An 18,112-nucleotide genomic window follows, 5' to 3' on the forward strand; every position below is an offset into this window, starting at 1 on the left:
TCCCAGTCTACCTTTACAGCCTCATCTACCACTATCATTGTAGTCACAATGGCCTTCTTTTTGTTCCTCAAATTTGGCAAGTTTATTCTTGCCTTGGGCCTTTATACTTCGCTGTGCCCTCTGCCTAGAATGCTCTTCCCCCAGACCAGACCTTCTTATAGCTGCTTCCTCATTAGTTCTAAGTCTTAACTGAAATGGAAGAGGCCTTCTCTGACCACCCATATTACTCTTTCCCCTGTTATAGTTCAGGCTTGAGGCTTCATGTCCCAGTCTCACACGCATCTTCATTCCTGTACTCATTCTGCATTCAGCCCATTTATTAAACCACTGCTTTACACCTAGGTACTGAAGTTATAAGAAGGAATCAACTCGATCTTGTTCTGTCCTTAAGGAGTTGTTTGGTAGACTCAGTGATAGCAGCTAAGCTTCTCAACAGACCCTAAAAGGCCATGTCGAGGTCCCTTTTCTCCAGCGATAGATACATGGTGAAAACCGCGCCCCCCGTCCCTTCTCAGAAAGCAAAGCGACCCCTACATTACATCCCTCCCCAGCTGCAGAGAAGCAGCCGATCCCCCTTGGGTCCAGAGCCAGGGCCTTGAAGACTCCGGGAACGCGGGCTGGAGAGATCTGCCCTTCCATCCTTGCGGGCGTAGGCGACCGCCGCCACGCTCCCCTCTGGGCCTGGGACCAGAGCGCAGGAGCTGAGCACCGCCCGGTGGCTGGGCGGGGTGTCTGCGGGGTACGGCCGAGGGCCAGGCCATCTGCCGCGAGGCCACCGCGGCTCGGCGGCAGCCGGGGGTGGGGCCGCGCCGGGGCGGAGCCGCGCCTGGGTCGGGGGCGGGGAGTGGACCGGGCTGCAGCCAAGAGCCGGGAGGGCCGCGGCCACCGGAAGAGTCACCGTCGCCAGCAGAGCCGGGAGAGTGGGGAGCGGAAGCGGCGGCCGCGACGGCGGCAGGCGGCGCTGGGACCCGGGAGCGGCCGGAGAACAAGGGAGCTGGCGCCGCGGCCGGCCGCGGAGCTGGGCTGAGCCGCTGGGCCGCGCCGACCGCCGCCTCCGCCGCCGGAGAGGCCCGGCCCCGCCGCCCGAGCAGGCAGCGCGCGGGCCGCCGGGCCCGAGGCCGGAGCCATGGGCGAGACCAAGATCATCTACCACCTGGACGGGCAGGAGACGCCGTACCTGGTGAAGCTGCCCCTGCCCGCCGAGCGCGTCACCTTGGCGGACTTTAAGGGCGTTCTGCAGCGACCCAGCTATAAGTTCTTCTTCAAGTCTATGGACGACGATTTCGGGTGAGGATGGCCCCGCCTCGCCTCCGGGGGACCCCGGCCCCTCCGGCTTCCAGGGGCCCACTCGGCCAGTTCGGACTCCCCTTGCTACACTGGCTTCTACCCCTACTCTGGATTCTAGGGGCGACTCGGCCACTTGGTCCCCATTGGCTTTTTCAGAGGCTGGAGTTCCAGCCCCTCTAGGGACTCTCCTTTCCCCTCTTGTGGGGGACCTTGGTCCCCTCGTTTAAGGGGACCTCCAACTCCCTAAGAGCAGTCAGTTCCTGCGCAGTCAAGCCCCCTCACCTCCTCAGAGACCAGCGGCCCACACAGACACACCTTCCCCCCCCCTCCACCCGTTCCAGAGCACAGCTCCCAACCCTCCTCCTGCCAACAGAGCCACCTTTCTAGCAGAGACTTGGGGTGTTTGGCACTCGGCCTTCGCCTTCTCCATCTTTTCAGCTCCACAACTCAGAGCCATATTTGGAATATGGAGCATCTAAGGGCTATGCTGTGGGACTTTGCACTGGCTGGGGGCTGCTCAGGCTGTAAGCTAAGGCCTGCAGCTCTGATGTTTACTTAGCTGTCTCCCCTGTCCCTTGTGGGCTGTTCGGGATGTTGTCAGGGAGCAGAGCGCCTCACCCCTGAGGAGGATTCCCCACTGGCCCAGGTGCAGATTCCCTCACAGAACTGGGGCCTCTTAATGGGAGGGCCAGGAAGGGTCTCTTGGTGTTCATCCTCCCCTCCCTGGAGGGGTCTTCTCCACCCAGCTGCAGGGCTTTGGACGGGCGGAGTTTGGAAGCAGTGACTTCCCCTTTAAGAGGGGATGGAATGTTGGAGCCGGAAGGTTCTGTAGCAGCTGGCCTGGGAGGGGGAGCCTGGTGGATCCCCTCATCGCCCCCCCCCAACTCCCAGGGGACTGGGGGAGGGGGAGGCCCCCCACACTAGCCTGCCCCTCACTAACTGGGCACTGGGCCTGGAGGCCTGCAGGGAAGGCCTTCCCGGGCCCTCCCGGCCTAAAGGCCGCCTCTCCAGCCGTAGCCTGAGGCCTACGCTGCTCTTTAGAGCTGAGGCCCAGAGCTGAGTGAGGGGAGAAATTCTTCTCCCCCGTGTTCATCAGCCTGGCTTCTCTCCAAGGACCCCGGCCCTCCTGGCTCTGGGACGCTAGCACCTTTTCTGTCTTTTGCATGTTTTGCTGTCACCTTTCCCCTTGGAACTCAGGGTTTGTTGAGCCCAAGAGCTCATATGTGTGAAAGTGCTTTGTACAGTGGGAAGTGCTATGCAGCTTTTATTCTTGTTTCTGTTGTTGTTCCTGCCTTGGGGTTGGGTACTCCTAGTGTAGCAATGATTGTCTGGCTTCAGTCCAGAGACAGAGACCCCTGATTGGAAGATGCTGAAGAGGGATCCATCTGCAAGGGGTGGGAGTGAGGTGGGCAGATGCCTTGGTCTGATAAAGGAAGAATGGAGTTAGAAGAGACCAAGATACTGCCTCAGCGTATGGGATAGGGGAAAATCAGCTGCATTTCAGTACGCTGGGGCCACCCTGGGGTCAGGTGCCTTGAGGGACTGGGTTAGACCTGTGTCTCCACCCCCCACTCATCCCAGAGTCCACTGGGCCTAGCCCCCACCTCCTAAACCTAGACCTCTGTGGGCTGCCTCCCACTCTCCCCAGGTTGCTGTCAAGCCAGGCCTAACCCCCATTATATCCGCTCAGTGTTGACTTAATATTGTTCTTTAAATCCACTGTCAGCCCACTCACGCTTTCTTAGTTTGACCTAATCAATAATATGAAACCACAGGTCTGATATTCTATTTATATTTCTTTCTAAAATATGTTAAAAATAAATATTTAACTCTCGAATTAAACATTCATTCAGATACACCTGAAGCCATCTTGCATTCATCAGTGGTACTTGAACTTGAAGCAACTTTTGCAAAATATTAGAGTGGGCCATTTTAGCAGGGTTGCGAACAATGGTAAAAATGAAGTGGAGGAGATTGATTTTGTTTTTATTCCTAGAAGGATTAATGATCAGGAGACCTGGTAGGGCTGTCTTGTCACAGAGGACTAACAGCTGAGGAATATATATTTATATACGTATTTCATTTATTTATCAAACTCTTTTTATGGTGCTTACAGTGTGCAGACACTGATCTAAATGACTTTCAAATCTTTACTCATTCAATGCTCTTAACAGTCCTGTGGAATAGGTAGTAATATCTCCAGTTTATAGATGAGGAAACTAGAGCACAGAAAACTTAATTAACTTACTTACCCAAGGTCACACAGCTAATAAGTGGCAGAGCTTATTAGGAACCTGGTTCCAAAGTGTAAGGCATTAATCACACAATTGTAGGTATTATCATCATCATTTAACAGGTACATCCTCTCTGAGGGAGATGCTGAGCCTTGGCAAACTGTATAGGTGGTAGGGCTGCCACTTATCCCAGCCCCATGAGAGGGAGGTCGGGCAGGGGCAAGCAACCTCTGCTGACAGATGGAAAAGTGGGTCAGAGGAGGAAGGCTGCCATCTCCTCCAGCTCTCCAGGCTCTCCCTCTGGGGTTCTGGTGTGTAAGACTTGAGGATTCCCAACTCCCATCTGGTCTCCAGAAGTATTTGTCAAGCTCAGGGTAGGTCCAACCCTCTTAAATTATTTGGGATACGGAAGAAGAATTAAACATTTTCAGCACTGAGGAGATGGTAGATGGAAGAACAAGGTACCACCACTTGAGGGGCCTTGAGCCATGGGAGGAATAACATGGGAAGTCAGGCCTCTAACTGTTTTGCTCCCCGCTCCACGTCACACACTAGCCTGTCTCTGGGCCTTCTACCTGGAGTACTTCTCTTCCCTTGTCTTCTCCAGGTCCAAATTCTCCTTTCCTCTGGGTTGCACTTCTAAAGTTATGGCACTTATTCCTGTTTATCCTTATACCTACCCAGCTCCTAGCCAGGACCTGACACTAAATAATACTCAGCAGATGTCTGTCCAGTGAACACATCTGCTGCTCTTACAGCTCTGATCACTTCCCACTTGCAATATACTCACGTGAACTATGCATTGGACAGTAACCTCCAAGGACAAGGCCGGCTCCAGGTCTAATGCTTCTTGAGGTCCATGCAATGGCAAGCACAAAACTTAAAGCCCGCTGGGCTCTCGGCAAAGGCTTTTTAATTGAATGAACAATGAGTGATAAGCAGATTTATTTGGTCCCTGCCCTTCGAAACTTACACCTAGTTAGAAAGAGAGTATGGATCCCGCAAAAAATTGACAAAGTTAGTAACTAGTTTTTAGTGTATGCCTTGGACCATGCCAGGCACTTACAAATCTCACTTACCAGGATGAGACAAAGGCTTGGAAAAGTCAAGAAACTTCTCTAAGATAGGAGAGCTAATAAGTGGCAGAATTGGAATTTGAACCCAGATTTGTCCAACTCCACTTGGGATGTGTGTGTGTATGGGAGTGCATAAATGCTGCAGAACCCTGAGCCGTTCAGCTCCACAGCGGGAGGGGGAGGCCTGTCTGAGGTCCCCCAAGGCTCCCGAAGATCAGCTGATCATTGTGAGTCAGCAGAGCCTTGGTGACCTGTCGGTGACCCCCAGAAAGAGAGGAAACATCTGTAGTGCTGAGCTGTGTGGTGGGGCCTCAGCAGCAGTTTCCCACCACAGGGCTGCTGAGACCCTCTCCAAAGCAGAGCACAGTCCCTGCCACGTGACCCACATACCTCCTTTTAATTTGAGCCCCAGTTCCCATGGGGGCTGCAAGCTCGGGGTGCCCTGTGGTCAGACTGGCTAGTGGGTCTGAGCTATCTCTGTGTCCCTGTTTTCTAGCTTGTTCTGTCTCCAGGCTTTCTGCCATGGTGGGCCTGAGCAGGATGATTTGAGCTGCTTTCTTGGGGTTGCTGTGGGGCTGGAAACAGTGGAGAAGCCAAAGCTGAACGGGAGGGAGGAGGGCAGGCTCAGCCTTCGAACTTGGCTGTGAGTCCAAGAATGTGAGCATCACAAGAAGCCAAGCACGTCCCGAGCTCTGGGCAGGAGCTGCTTTAAGAAAAAGGGAGGACTGGGCTTCCCAGCCTCCATCCTTGCTGTCTTCCCTCTCTGCTCATAACTCCAGGCATGTGTCTTCCTCTTGCCCCTGATCACAGCTTTCTAGCTCTGTGCTCCTGGGGTATTTGATCAGTCTGGGGGTGCAGGCCTCAAGCTTTTCTATTGCCTTTCCTGGCCCCATATTGTAGTTGTGGTCTGACTTCTTGCCTCACTGCATGCCCCAGGCCAAACTACATGCCTGAGACTACATCCTACCCTCCCCCCATGTCCCACATCACTGTCTCCCACACCGTCACCCTCCACACAGACCCACATCACCTCTCTCACTGTACGGGAAAGAATGTGAAATACCATGGAAAGAATATGGGGTTTGGAGTCAGACGAGCTTGGGGTGGAATTCCAGCTCTGACATCTAGCTCTGTGACCTTGAACAAGTTACTGATTGTTTCTCAGTTTCCTTATTCATAAAATCAGGATCATATGGTCTATACAATGAGGCTGATGTGAAGATTATACATTCTAACTATAAGGAGATAAGATGGTATAATAGGTAAGAATAAAGGCTTTGGAATCAGGCTGACCAGGATTCAAATTCCAGCTCTTCACTTTTAATCGTGTGACTGTAGGTGAACTTCTGAACCTACTGAGCCTTGGTTTCCCCATTTTATAACATTGCTATGAATGTTAAACGAAGTGATACAAGTAAAGTACTTAGCTTTGTGCTTGGCCCGTAACACTGGGTTGGCCAAAAAGTTCCTTGGGGTTTTTCCATAAGATGTTACGGAAAAATCCGAACGCACTTTTTGGCCAACCCAATACATGCTCAATATATGAGAGCAGTTGTTACTAATGTCATAGTGGCGGTAGAGGATGTTTGGTAAATGCCTTCCCCCCTTCTTTTTCCTAATTTCCTTAAATTCCTCATCCACATCTCCCAGAAGAATATTAGGATTCCCAAATGAGAAGGGAAGAACAGTGATATGGGTGTGCTTTTTCCTAGTTTAGGGTCAGAGGGAAAGATAAAGTCCAGCCCAGAGAGCCATTGTTGGGGATGGGTACAGCTCTCGAGATTCTAGGGGGCGACTGCACTCACTGGAGACAGTGATTTGTCAGGTGTAATTTGCAGTCACCTGATGACCAAGAGGATGCCCCAGGAAGGCAGCTGGCCTGGGCATGGCTGGTGTCTTCCTGGTGGTGACAAAGAGCTGTCCCTGGTCACCCCATCCCTGCTCCCATTTGAACAGGCTTATGCTGGTGGTTTGATTCCCAGTTTAGGGTAGAGGAGCCCCTGAGAGTTGGGGTTGTGAGGATGCCTCCATTTCCACCCCAGAAAGCTCACTCTGACACACACCTTTCCCTGCAGAGTGGTGAAGGAGGAGATCTCGGACGACAATGCCAAGTTGCCCTGCTTCAATGGCCGGGTGGTGTCCTGGGTAAGGAGCCCCCCTCAGTCCTCTCTCCACCTGCATTCCTGTAGTGGGCTGGATGGAGGAAAGGCATTGCTGAGACTGTGGTTTTATGCTTCAGTATCTGAATCTTCCTTGAGTTTTCTAACTGAACTGTCTCTCACCCCAGATTCTATAGCTTTGGTGAAAAGTGAGGGAGTGGTGAGAAGGGGGAAAAGAGAGAGACAGAAATACACGTTGGAGACAAAAACGTCTCCTATGTCCTCTGAGGTACTTTGCCTCAGGTTCCCTTCTGTCACTTGCCGACCTCTACCTTGGACCTCTGACTCTTGTTCTCTGCCCCCATCCCGCTTCACCAACCCATGCCTCCCAGCCTCCTCATCAACCCAGCAGTGGGTCCATTCCTCATCTCAGCTGACCTAACACAGTCCTGTCTCTTCTCCCTGCATGTCCCCTGCTTCATTCTCCCCAAGTCTCATGCCCTGCCAGAAGCCAACTATCCCCTTTTCCCTGGGGCCCCTGCGCCCTACTACCCATGCATTTTCTCCCCATCAGCTGGTGTCGGCTGAGGGCTCACACCCAGAGCCAGCTCCCTTCTGTGCTGACAACCCATCGGAACTGCCACCGCCCATGGAGCGCACAGGAGGCATTGGGGACTCCCGGCCCCCATCCTTCCAGTGAGTGTGACCTGAGGGTGGGGAGGGCCCATGGGGGAGGGCTGCGTCAGCTCAGCTCAGGGCTGGGGGAGGGAGCCCCCAGCCTTCCCCCTCCCCCACCAAGTCCTCTCTTCCCTGCAGCCCTCATGCTGGTGGGGGCAGCCAGGAGAACCTGGACAATGACACAGAGACTGACTCCTTGGTGTCTGCCCAGCGAGAGCGGCCACGACGGAGGGATGGCCCAGAGCACAGTGCGTCTTCCCTGAACAGACACCTCCCCCCCACACACCCCCACCCCCGCAGCTTCCACTCAGCTACCCACCTCTCTGCCCTACTTCCTGAGTTCTGGATACGCCTGGCCCCAGTGCAGCCCCTGCTCCTTCCTCTCTCCTCCTTCTCTCCTGCATCTGTGAACCCAGCTGCCTCCATCCCCTGCAGCAACCCGGCTGAATGGAACTGCAAAGGGGGAGCGGCGGCGAGAGCCAGGGGGGTATGACAGCTCATCCACCCTTATGAGCAGCGAGTTGGAGACCACCAGCTTCTTTGATTCAGATGAGGATGACTCCACCAGCAGGTGGGGCTTTGGTTTCATGGGTACTGTGGGACAGGTGACCCCGGAGGAACCCTGAACCCTGAGGATGCTGGGCCCCTGGGCGGGACCTGGGCTTGGTGGGGGGGACCTGGGCCCTGCGGTGCCTCTCATGGGGCAGGGCTGGGCCGGCTCGGTGGGGAATGACTGTGGGCCCCACAGGTTCAGCAGCTCCACAGAGCAGAGCAGCGCCTCACGCCTGATGAGAAGACACAAGCGGCGGCGGCGGAAGCAGAAGGTTTCGCGGATTGAGAGGGTATGGAGCTGAGACGTTAGGGTGGGTGGGAGCAGACCGAGCCCTCCTGCCCAGGCAGGGCCAGAGTCTGTGCTTCCTTAGACCCCTCCCCTTGGGTCAGGGTTTAGAACCTGAGAGGGGAGGTGGTGCTGAGGACTCACCTTGAGGCGGAGCTAGGTGGGAGCAGTGAGTTCCTGCCAGCACTGCCTGCTGCTCAGGGCCTCTGTCTGTTCCAGTCCTCGTCCTTCAGCAGCATCACGGACTCCACCATGTCACTCAACATCATCACGGTCACTCTCAACATGGGTGAGTCTGGTGAAACAACACTCGTGAGCACCTGCTACGTGCCAGACGCTGGGCAGACTCGAGGAGTTCAGAGAGGCACAGGCTACGTTACCTGCCCTCAAGAAGTTCTCTTTCATAAGCATAAATTGGTACATACACTGATCACTTCAGTATCTCATGATCAGGGCTATGACAGAGATAAGCACAGAGAACTATGGACGCAGAGAATGGCATCCGGGAAGACTTCCTAGAGGAAGTGATTTCTGATTCCTCCCCCCTTCCCATTTTTCAGGCACTGCATTCTTGCTCTCTGATTTCTACCCTAGGTGCTCTTCTTTAGGAGATAGCTGGATGTAGTGAAAAGAGCCCCAACTTTGGAATTTAAATCTGAGTTTGAATCCTGACTCTGCCACTTCATGGCTTAGAAAAGTCACTTAAATTCTCTGAACCTCAGTTGTCTGCTCTGTAAAACAGGATTGAGTCCCTACCTCATAGCCAACAAGGATCAAGTGAAAGCATGTTTGAGCATGTGGAATACAGTGCCTGACTCAGGTCCAATAAGTGTTAGTTCTTGTCCCTTTCTACCCTCTTCTAATATGGGGCTTGGAATTTGGGTAGGAACTTTGTTCCTCTCTCAAGGTCTTGTTACTCCCTGTAGAAAAGTATAACTTCTTGGGTATCTCCATTGTGGGCCAAAGCAACGAGCGTGGTGACGGAGGCATCTACATTGGCTCTATCATGAAGGGGGGGGCCGTGGCTGCTGATGGACGCATCGAGCCAGGAGATATGCTGTTACAGGTACCATTGCCCACCGTGGGTGGTGGTATGGCTAGGGATGGGGAGATGTCCATGCCGTCTGTACCCTGCTTCTTGGTAAGGGGAAGACCTAGCCCACCAAACTCAGCTTCCCTACCCACCTCCCCAGCACAGCTGCTTATCCCACTCCTGGTCCTCTTTCCCAGGTAAACGAGATCAACTTTGAGAACATGAGTAATGACGACGCGGTCCGGGTACTGCGGGAGATTGTGCACAAACCAGGGTATGGATGGCATTGGGGAGGAGGGGGCAGGTATTTCTGGCTATCAGGCAAGGGGCTTGGTTTGGCCTCCACACATCCTGCCCTTACTAGGGACACCCTTGCTTTCAGGCCCATCACCTTGACTGTAGCCAAGTGCTGGGACCCAAGTCCACGTGGGTGCTTCACACTGCCCAGGAGTAAGTGGATGGGGCAGTTGGCCCTAAAGCTGGTGCTTGACCTATGTGAGCCCTATCTCTCCTTCCTTCCGTGTTACCCTGAACCCTCATACCTACCCCGTTGGGCCAGGCAGTAGGCAGGGCAGGCAGCCCCTGACTCCTCATCCTCCCTGCAGGCGAGCCCATCCGGCCCATTGACCCCGCGGCCTGGGTCTCCCACACTGCAGCCATGACCGGCACCTTCCCTGCCTACGGCATGAGCCCCTCCCTGAGCACCATCACCTCCACCAGCTCCTCCATCACCAGCTCCATCCCTGACACAGAGCGTGAGTGTCCAACCCTGACCCCTGAGCCCAGCAGACAGGGCCAGCTGGGAGGGACTGCTGAAGGCCCACCTGGAGCCTCTTGCTTGAGCGTCAGAGGGGGCTGGAGAGGAGGAGACTCAGTTCATTCCAGCTACCTTACTCTGCAGTTTTCCTCAGTGGATGCTGAGCCTCACCAAACAGAGTTTGCTTCTGAACCTGTACTGAGCACTCAGTAAGCCTCAGTTTCCTCTTGTAAAATGGGACTAATGATATGCACTTTACCAGGTTCCTGGGGGTTTAATGAGAGGATACAAGTAAAGCATCAATCACCGTGTGTGGCATAAAGTAAGCACTCAATAAAAATGACTCCCTTTTTATTATCATAGCACGCATTATACACTGGGCTAGGCCCCTTCATTTACACTATTTAATTCTCTCTTTAAATATCCTGTGAAATAGATACTAAAGTCCCTATTTTTATGGAAGAGGAAACTGAGTGTCCAACAAGTCGGTAATTTGCTTGACATTGGTCCATGCTATTAGGTGGGAGAGCTAGAATGCAAACTTCTGTGTACTTAACTCCATAGCCCCTTTCTGCCTCACCATTCTGCCTCCTACCCCCAGGCCTAGACGACTTCCACCTGTCCATCCACAGTGACATGGCCGCCATCGTAAAAGCCATGGCCTCCCCTGAATCCGGGCTGGAGGTCCGTGACAGGATGTGGCTCAAGATTACCATCCCCAACGCTTTCATCGGTGAGAGGGCCCCATGGTGGGATGAAGGACAGGGTGGAGAGCGGTGGGGCAGGGCAGGCCGGGGGGGTGGGGGGCGGGTGGCCAAGAACTCCCTCGGGCCACTCCTTTGAGCTGGAATCAGCACCAGCCTCATGGCTTCTGTGAGGCCAGAAGAGCCCAGGTCAGGTGGGCCTCCCAGTCAAGTGGCAGCCTTGCCCTCAGGCTCGGACGTGGTGGACTGGCTGTACCACAACGTGGAAGGCTTCACTGACCGGCGAGAGGCCCGCAAATACGCCAGCAACCTGCTGAAGGCCGGCTTCATCCGCCACACTGTCAACAAGATCACCTTCTCTGAGCAGTGCTACTACATCTTCGGCGACCTCTGTGGCAGTACGTGCCTCCCCCACCTCCTTGCCCTATCTCCTGCTTGGAAGTGGGGAGTTGCCCGGGGATGCGGCAGCAGACTCTAGGGAACCCAGATGAGGGGGTAGCAGAACTGGGGGAACCTCGAGACCTGACAGTTCTGCGGTAGAGGCAGAGCCCAGTCCAGCCTCTTCACCTGCCCTACATCCCCCTCTGGGGGCTGGCATTTTCTAAGTGCCTGCTCTGTGCCTGGCACCGTGCTGATTGTTTCTAAAGCATCATCTCACTCTCATTCAAGCCTCACAACCTCCCCACAACCCTTGGGGAGATGGATTACTATCCCTGTTTTCAGATGAGGAAACTGAGACTTATAGAAGTTAAGCAGTCCACCCCACGTTTCACAGCTAGAAGCAGAGGAGCTAGACCTTGGATCTAGGTCCTTCTGGCTCCAAAACCTTTGTTCTTCCCACCATCAGGGTTGTCCTAGGTGTGTGGTGCTGCAGAAACATTGTCCCAGCAAGGCCAAACAGAGTTCCTAGCCTTGGCCCCTGCTCACCCTCACAGCACCAAGCAGCTTCCACTAAGGCAGGACCTCCTGGAGCTGGCCTGAGGCCTCAAGTCCACAGCCTCCTCAGACCCCTCAGGGTGGGGCTGTGCCTCTCAGTGAAGCTGGAAAAGCTGTCAGGGCCAGGCTGCAGAGGACTCTCTAAGCTGTACCAAGGAATTTGGACTTGATCCTGAGAGAGTACAAAGCCAATGAGGGTTATTAAGCAGGAGGAGTCTGCAGGGAACCCCCATTCTCCGGAGCCTGTGGACAGCTCTTGGGAAGGGGAGTCCTCAAAACAGAACAGCAGTGCTCAGGATGGGGAGCTGAAGCACGGCCCCAGCAGCCACCCCTGCCTGAGGGAGCCTTCTCTCAGCCCAGTGGTGCTGGCTGGAGTCCAAAAGCCAGCCCTTAAAATGCTTCAGATTAGGTTCTAGGGGCTAGAAAGGTTGTTCTTGTGGAGCACAAGTCCCTGGTGGAGGCTGGGTGGGGTCCCTGTCCCTCAGCAGCTCTGGCATGGCCCCATGGAGTAGTAATAGATGCACAAGGTTTTGGAGTTAGTTCTGAGTTCAGATTTTAGCTCCACCCTTACTGTGTGAATGTGAGTAAGTGACACAGCCTCTCAGTGCCTCGATTTCTTGATCTGTAAGATGGAGATAACAGTAAAACTTATAGGTCTGTTTTGAGAATGATATAAGATAATATATGTAATGCTTTTAGCACCATGTTTGGCCCACAGTAATTGCTCTAAAAAAGTTGTCCATTTATCATACATTTAATTCTAAGATGAACATTTTTTTCACATTTCAGTATCTCTGAAATTAGGGTGCATCTTATCATCAATGGCTTCTTAGACTCAGTCAAATACAGCTATTATTATCATCATTCGTAGAAGTGAGCCCTGGCCCCAAACCTTCATGGGTACATAAAGCTTCTCAGGATAGCTGTGGCTTTTGCTCAGAGAGACATTGTTCCATCCCAGGGGCATTCTGGGTCTCCTACCCATGGACCAAGTCCAGCAGAAGCCAAGCTCAGGGAGATGCTGACAGGACAGGTTTTTTCCTTCTCACTGGTGAGGTCTCCTCAGCTGGGAGTACCGCAGGCTCAAAGGGAATAGCTGGGGACCTGGGTAACCCCCGGAGCACACAGTCACTCCCCATGGGATGACAGCCTGGCGGCTGAAGTGGTCACTGAGGCATGCCCCTGCTTCCCACTGCCACCACCTCTCATGCTAGCTGCCGGCCTTGACTGGTTGATGGTTTGGCTGGTAGACTCCGTAGGCTGCCTCAGCCCCCTCTCCTGACCTCTTCTCACCTGTAAGGTTGGCTCAGCTCCCTTAAGGGCTTGCAACAAAGGGCTCAGTCTGTATCCAGCAGCTGGCTCCTGGGCAATTGCAGCTCTCTCAGAGCTCTGGGACCTGGTACGGGTGGGTCCCAGAGAACCAGGGACCTGTTCACCCTGAACAAGTTCACCCCAGGGACCTGTGAACAAGGGGTGTCCCAGGCAGGCAGGTCTAGTGGCCCCTTATACTCCCTTCCAGATAGTTCCAGCATTGGTGGGAGCAGCCTTGCCTGTGTACAGTTTACAGGGGAGTCAGAGTCATGAAAGAAGGAATGTTAGTGCAGTGGCTCAAGTGCTGTGAAGAACTAGGTCTGGCTGGGAATGGGGTGGAGAGCACAGAGGAGGCATCTAAGTTGTTCTGTTTCTGGACCCTTCCACCCCGCTCCCACCCTCCCCAGAAGCACCAGAAGATTGATCTGGGCCAAGGGCCTTCTGTGTGGGGAGGCTCTGAAAGGCCCTGTGTTCATTCTGGCTTTTAATGGGTGTTTTTTTAGTCCTAAGTGAGTGAGGAGGGCAAAATTTCACCTAAATTTCCCCAAACTGCTCCCTCCTCCTTACTAATGCCCTCATCTGGAAAGGTAAAGAGAAAGTAAGCAACTCTTAGCTTCTGCTCTGGCTGCAGTGTGGGTTGACCTCAGGCTGGTCATTTAACCTCTCTGGACTTCACTTTCCTCATCTGGAAAAAGTGTGACTAATACCTTCCTCATGGGGTGGTAACGTTTGCGTGAGATGAAGTGCTTGCACTGTACCTGAGGAAGTGCAGGTATGCAGTAGCTGGCGGCTCTCTGGTATTTCGGCCTCCCATATTCCCCACCCTACCTTTCCCGTAAGGCAACAGAGGGGACGATTGCCAAACAAGAGTTTTGCCCCTTCTTCCAGCCCACGGAGGAAGGAGGAGAAACTGGGATTTGGCACTGAGCATCTGAAGTGGTGACTCAGGGCCTTCCTGGGGACGGTTTTCTCCGGGGCTGGCTCTGCAGGGTCTCCCTCCCCCACCACCTCTGGAGGGTGACAGAGGGGCTCTGAACGAGTGAGAGATCTCTGGCCTGTCCCTCGTCCCGTTCTGGTGGGGCACTGCCACTGCTGTCGCTGTCCACCGGGCCGAGGCTGGGCATCTCTCTGCTGACTGCGGGTGCGGAGGCATGGGATAGACCCAGCTCAGACGCCCTCCCCTCCACAGACATGGCCAACCTCTCCCTCCACGATCATGATGGCTCCAGCGGCGCCTCCGACCAGGACACGCTGGCCCCTCTGCCGCACCCAGGGGCTGCCCCTTGGCCCATGGCTTTCCCTTACCAGTACCCGCCGCCCCCACACCCCTACAACCCGCACCCAGGCTTCCCCGAGCTGGGGTACAGCTATGGCGGGGGCAGCGCCAGCAGTCAGCACAGTGAAGGTAAGGCGGCGGGGGTCGTGGAGGGAGCCCCAGGCGAGCCCCAGGCTTCCTCTGCAAGCTCTGAGTGTCCCCCACCCCGTCCCTGCCTGTCCTCTGCAGGCAGCCGGAGCAGTGGCTCCAACCGTAGCGGCAGCGACCGGCGGAAGGAGAAGGACCCGAAGACCGGGGACTCGAAGTCGGGCGGCAGCGGCAGCGAGTCGGACCACACGACCCGCAGCAGCCTGCGGGGGGCGCGGGAGCGGGCGCCGAGCGAGCGCTCGGGTCCTGCCGCCAGCGAGCACAGCCACCGCAGCCACCACTCGCTGGCCAGCAGCCTGCGCAGCCATCACACGCACCCGAGCTACGGCCCCCCCGGGGTGCCCCCTCTCTACGGCCCCCCCATGCTGATGATGCCCCCACCGCCTGCGGCCATGGGGCCCCCGGGAGCCCCTCCGGGCCGCGACCTGGCCTCCGTGCCCCCTGAACTGACCGCCAGCAGACAGTCCTTCCGCATGGCCATGGGAAACCCCAGTGAGTTCTTTGTGGATGTGATGTGAGCAGGGCCCCTTCCCCACTTCCATCCCACCCCGCCCGGGGCAGGCCGCGTCCCTCTCTCCGTCCGTCTTTTTTACTTTGGTACCTGAAAGGGAAATAAATGGAACTAAATCCAGGCCCGCTAACCGCTCGCTGGGTGCAGCGAGGGCAGGGTGCACCTGATCGCCACTGCAGCCCCTAACCTGCCACCAGCCCGGCTTGTTCCTCTGCCCACTAACCGCTGCACAGGACTTCCCGGGATCCTTCGTGTCCCTGGGACCCAAACTGCTGGTGCTGCTCCTTACCACCCCGCCATCACTGCCACCACACACACTTCAGGAGCTGACCCAGTGGTGCCTTTGAGGGCCTGCATACCCCTCATCCCCACTTTCCCTCCCTCCGTTCTTTTTCACCATTCATTCAGCTGCATCATCCCTCTATTAACCCATCCCCTCAAGCATGCGTGCCGATTTCTTGGTTTTTTCCCCTTAATACTGATACCAAAAAAAAAAAAGACTTGCTTCCTCTGCCCCTCCTCCTAGCTGCCCTTGCTACTGCCTCAGCCCTGCACCCTAGAGCTGTAGTCACCTCCAGTAACCATCCACACTAACTCCACCTGCGATCAACCTTAGCAGAAGCCCAGAGGGCCCCCTCAGTTGCCTGAGCTGCTAGTGGATTCCAGGGAGCGTCTGTGCTCTATACCCAGCCCCACCGCTGCCCCATGCCTGCCTGGTGTGCTGGTTCCTTCAGACCCTAACCCTACTAACCAGCAGGCTCATCTCACCTCGGGGCCTGAAACATTTCTTTTCTTTCTTTTTTTCCTCCCCCAATTTTTCCTGGGCCTGGAGCAGCCAAGAATTTCGGGCTGTTTGACTTTCTGTGAGCCCCCAGCGAGGGGAGGCCCAGCCTCCGAGGAGACCAGGAACCCTGCTTCAGCAGCCCCTCAGGGCTTCCCAAGGATATTTCAGCCCCCATACCCACACCTTAACCCGTTGAGTCACTAGGCTTCTGAGGAGCACCCAGCCTCTTGCCCATGTGTGACAGACTCTCTCTCTTTCCCTCTCTTCCTCTTTCTCACACACACCTCCCCCACCCCCTGCCCCAACACACACGTGCCTATGCAAGTTCACTTAAGCCTCAGGGCTGGTCCCTGACCGGAGGGCTGGACCCTCTCTCCCAGTCCGCTCCTAGGTCGTGGGGCTGGTCCCCTAATTTCTCTCTCCCTTTCTTCATAGCCCTCAAACCTCCCACACATGTCCCCATAATATTTCTATCTGGTTAAAGCCCATAATCTGGGTCTCAGGTTGGGCTCAGCGCAGGACCCCCCGGGCAACTGACAGGCTGTTCTCACCCTGCCCCGTGCCCCACACACCCTCCTGTGTTTTCACCATCACCATGATAACCCAGAGCAAGGTTGGGCAGGGGGACTTCTGGAACTTCCAGACAGTGCCAAGTTTTAGTTTTTACCTTATTCTCCCATTTAAGCAAATCACGACTTTCTCTGTGAGCCTCTTCTATAAATTCTGGCTCACCTAGGCTTCCATATTTTTAGGTCTGGGATGTCAAGCGTAAGATGAAGTCCTAAGCTCCAGGTCTTGGAGCAATCCAGGGTAGGGGTATTTTGGCATTCATTCATTTAACAAAGATTCCCTGGGATTTGGGGTGCATGAGGGCTGTGTTAGAAGTGTGACTCAGTCTTGCCTTCCTTCTGGGAGCTCTAGGTTTGCTCCCAACCCAGACCATGGTTTCCTCTAGCCACCACTATAGGGCTGCCTCCTGTACTTCTCTTCCTCCTCTGATTCTTCTGTCTCTGACTCTCTTGAGGATTCCTCCACTATTGCTCATGCCTTCAGGGTCCCTGTATTTTATCTCTGGTCCACTTCTCTTTCCTCTGTATTTACTCCCGAAACAGTATCATCCATCCTGACGTCAACTGCCACTAATATGCTGGTGATTCCCAAATATATATCTCCAGCCCTAACTTCCCTCTATCTTTAGATCTGTATTTTTATCACCCACTGGACCTCTCCATGGACATGTCCACATGGACTCAACTCATTTCCTTCCCCCCCCCCCACCCCCGCCGAAGTGTGTTCCTTCTGAATTCCAATCCTGGTTACCTTCATCACACTCTTCATAGGCTCACCAGCTAGAAACATTTACGGGCTTAAATTCCTTCCCATATTTTACTAGTCAGTATATCATATCCATTCCACTCCAACAATCTTTCTTGAATTTGGCCCTTCCTCTCCCCTCTGCCTCTACTCTAGTTCACAGGAGCATGGGATTTGGAGTCAGGTTATTCTGGGTTTGAATCCCAGCTCTACTACTTTTTGGTTGCGTGATAAGAGAGTTATTCAGTCTCTCTGAGCCTCAGTTTCCTCATATGTAAAATGACGATAATAATACCTACCTCACAGGGTTGTTGTGAGGATTTAAGTTAGATATTGTACGAAAAGTGCCTAGCACAGTGCCTGGCACACAGTAGAATAGGTGCTCAATAAATGGTAGCTATTGTTATTATTACTATTATTATTATTATTTATTCTAAATTGGTAGGAGTTTAGGATATGTACTGAGGATGAAGCTTTTGGAAAGGTAGGAGTAAACCTTGAGTGCTGGTTCAAGAATTAGACGTGCCTGTATTGTCATTTAATGGCTTCAGGCTGTGACCCCGATTTGCAGGAAGTCAGATCATCCTGCCATATTCCGGCTTCTAGCAGGAGGATGTTAGGAACAGTAAGGTTTGCGACTAGGTTTACTGTTTGGTGCCCTTCGTTCCTCTCATGATGGGCTCAGCCCTGCCTAGGGAAGGCAGCAGTGTATCTTTTCCTACAGAAAGAGAAGAGCCAACAGATGTTCTTCAGGTCCTGCAAGAGCCAGGAAGGCCTTTCATGTGCCAGGATTGGCTCTGTCTCTTCTCAGCTTGGATGTGAAGATTAACTGTCCATCAGCGAAGGGATTTCAAATCCCATGTCCAATTAAATTCAACTTGTCAACGGTTTTTTAAGCAACATATATGCCTGTCACTAGAAGGCGCACAGGTCCTCCTGGCCTTGAGGAGCTCACAGTCACATAGGTATAGCTGAGGTAGAACACAGACATATTTTTGAAAAGCTTTAGCTAGTTTCTTCCAAATATTTGCCGCCTCACTCCCTGCCCCCTACCTTGGGTCTTGATCCCTGGGGAAAGGCTCATGTCTAGAACAAATATATCATGCAAAAAAGCTTGGGAAAATCAG

General features: G+C 54.0%; 1 protein-coding gene across 5 annotated transcripts; it reads left to right on the top strand.

Moving 5' to 3' along the window:
• Window positions 1-900: 900 nt before the first annotated feature.
• Window positions 901-17,328, top strand: DVL3 (dishevelled segment polarity protein 3). 5 transcript variants are annotated; one of them, XM_036851010.1, is made up of 16 exons: window positions 903-1,287; window positions 6,673-6,742; window positions 7,271-7,392; window positions 7,513-7,622; window positions 7,810-7,945; window positions 8,123-8,216; window positions 8,432-8,501; window positions 9,139-9,278; window positions 9,443-9,519; window positions 9,628-9,695; window positions 9,851-10,000; window positions 10,604-10,735; window positions 10,937-11,104; window positions 14,143-14,358; window positions 14,458-14,868; window positions 15,723-17,327. In XM_036851010.1, the coding sequence occupies exons 1-16, from the start codon at window positions 1,127-1,129 to the stop codon at window positions 15,752-15,754; spliced, it is 2,157 nt and encodes a 718-aa protein (XP_036706905.1). In that variant the 5' UTR covers window positions 903-1,126; the 3' UTR covers window positions 15,755-17,327. The 5 variants fall into 5 exon arrangements, with proteins under 5 accessions (XP_036706909.1, XP_036706908.1, XP_036706905.1 ...); XM_036851014.1 differs by lacking the exon at window positions 14,143-14,358 and having other exon boundaries at window positions 901-1,287; window positions 15,723-17,328; XM_036851013.1 differs by lacking the exon at window positions 6,673-6,742 and having other exon boundaries at window positions 901-1,287; window positions 7,791-7,945; window positions 15,723-17,328.
• The last annotated feature ends 784 nt before the right edge of the window (window positions 17,329-18,112 follow it).

The sequence above is a fragment of the Balaenoptera musculus genome, chromosome 4, assembly GCF_009873245.2.
Source record: "Balaenoptera musculus isolate JJ_BM4_2016_0621 chromosome 4, mBalMus1.pri.v3, whole genome shotgun sequence".
In the NCBI taxonomy this organism is placed as follows: Eukaryota; Metazoa; Chordata; class Mammalia; order Artiodactyla; family Balaenopteridae; genus Balaenoptera; species Balaenoptera musculus.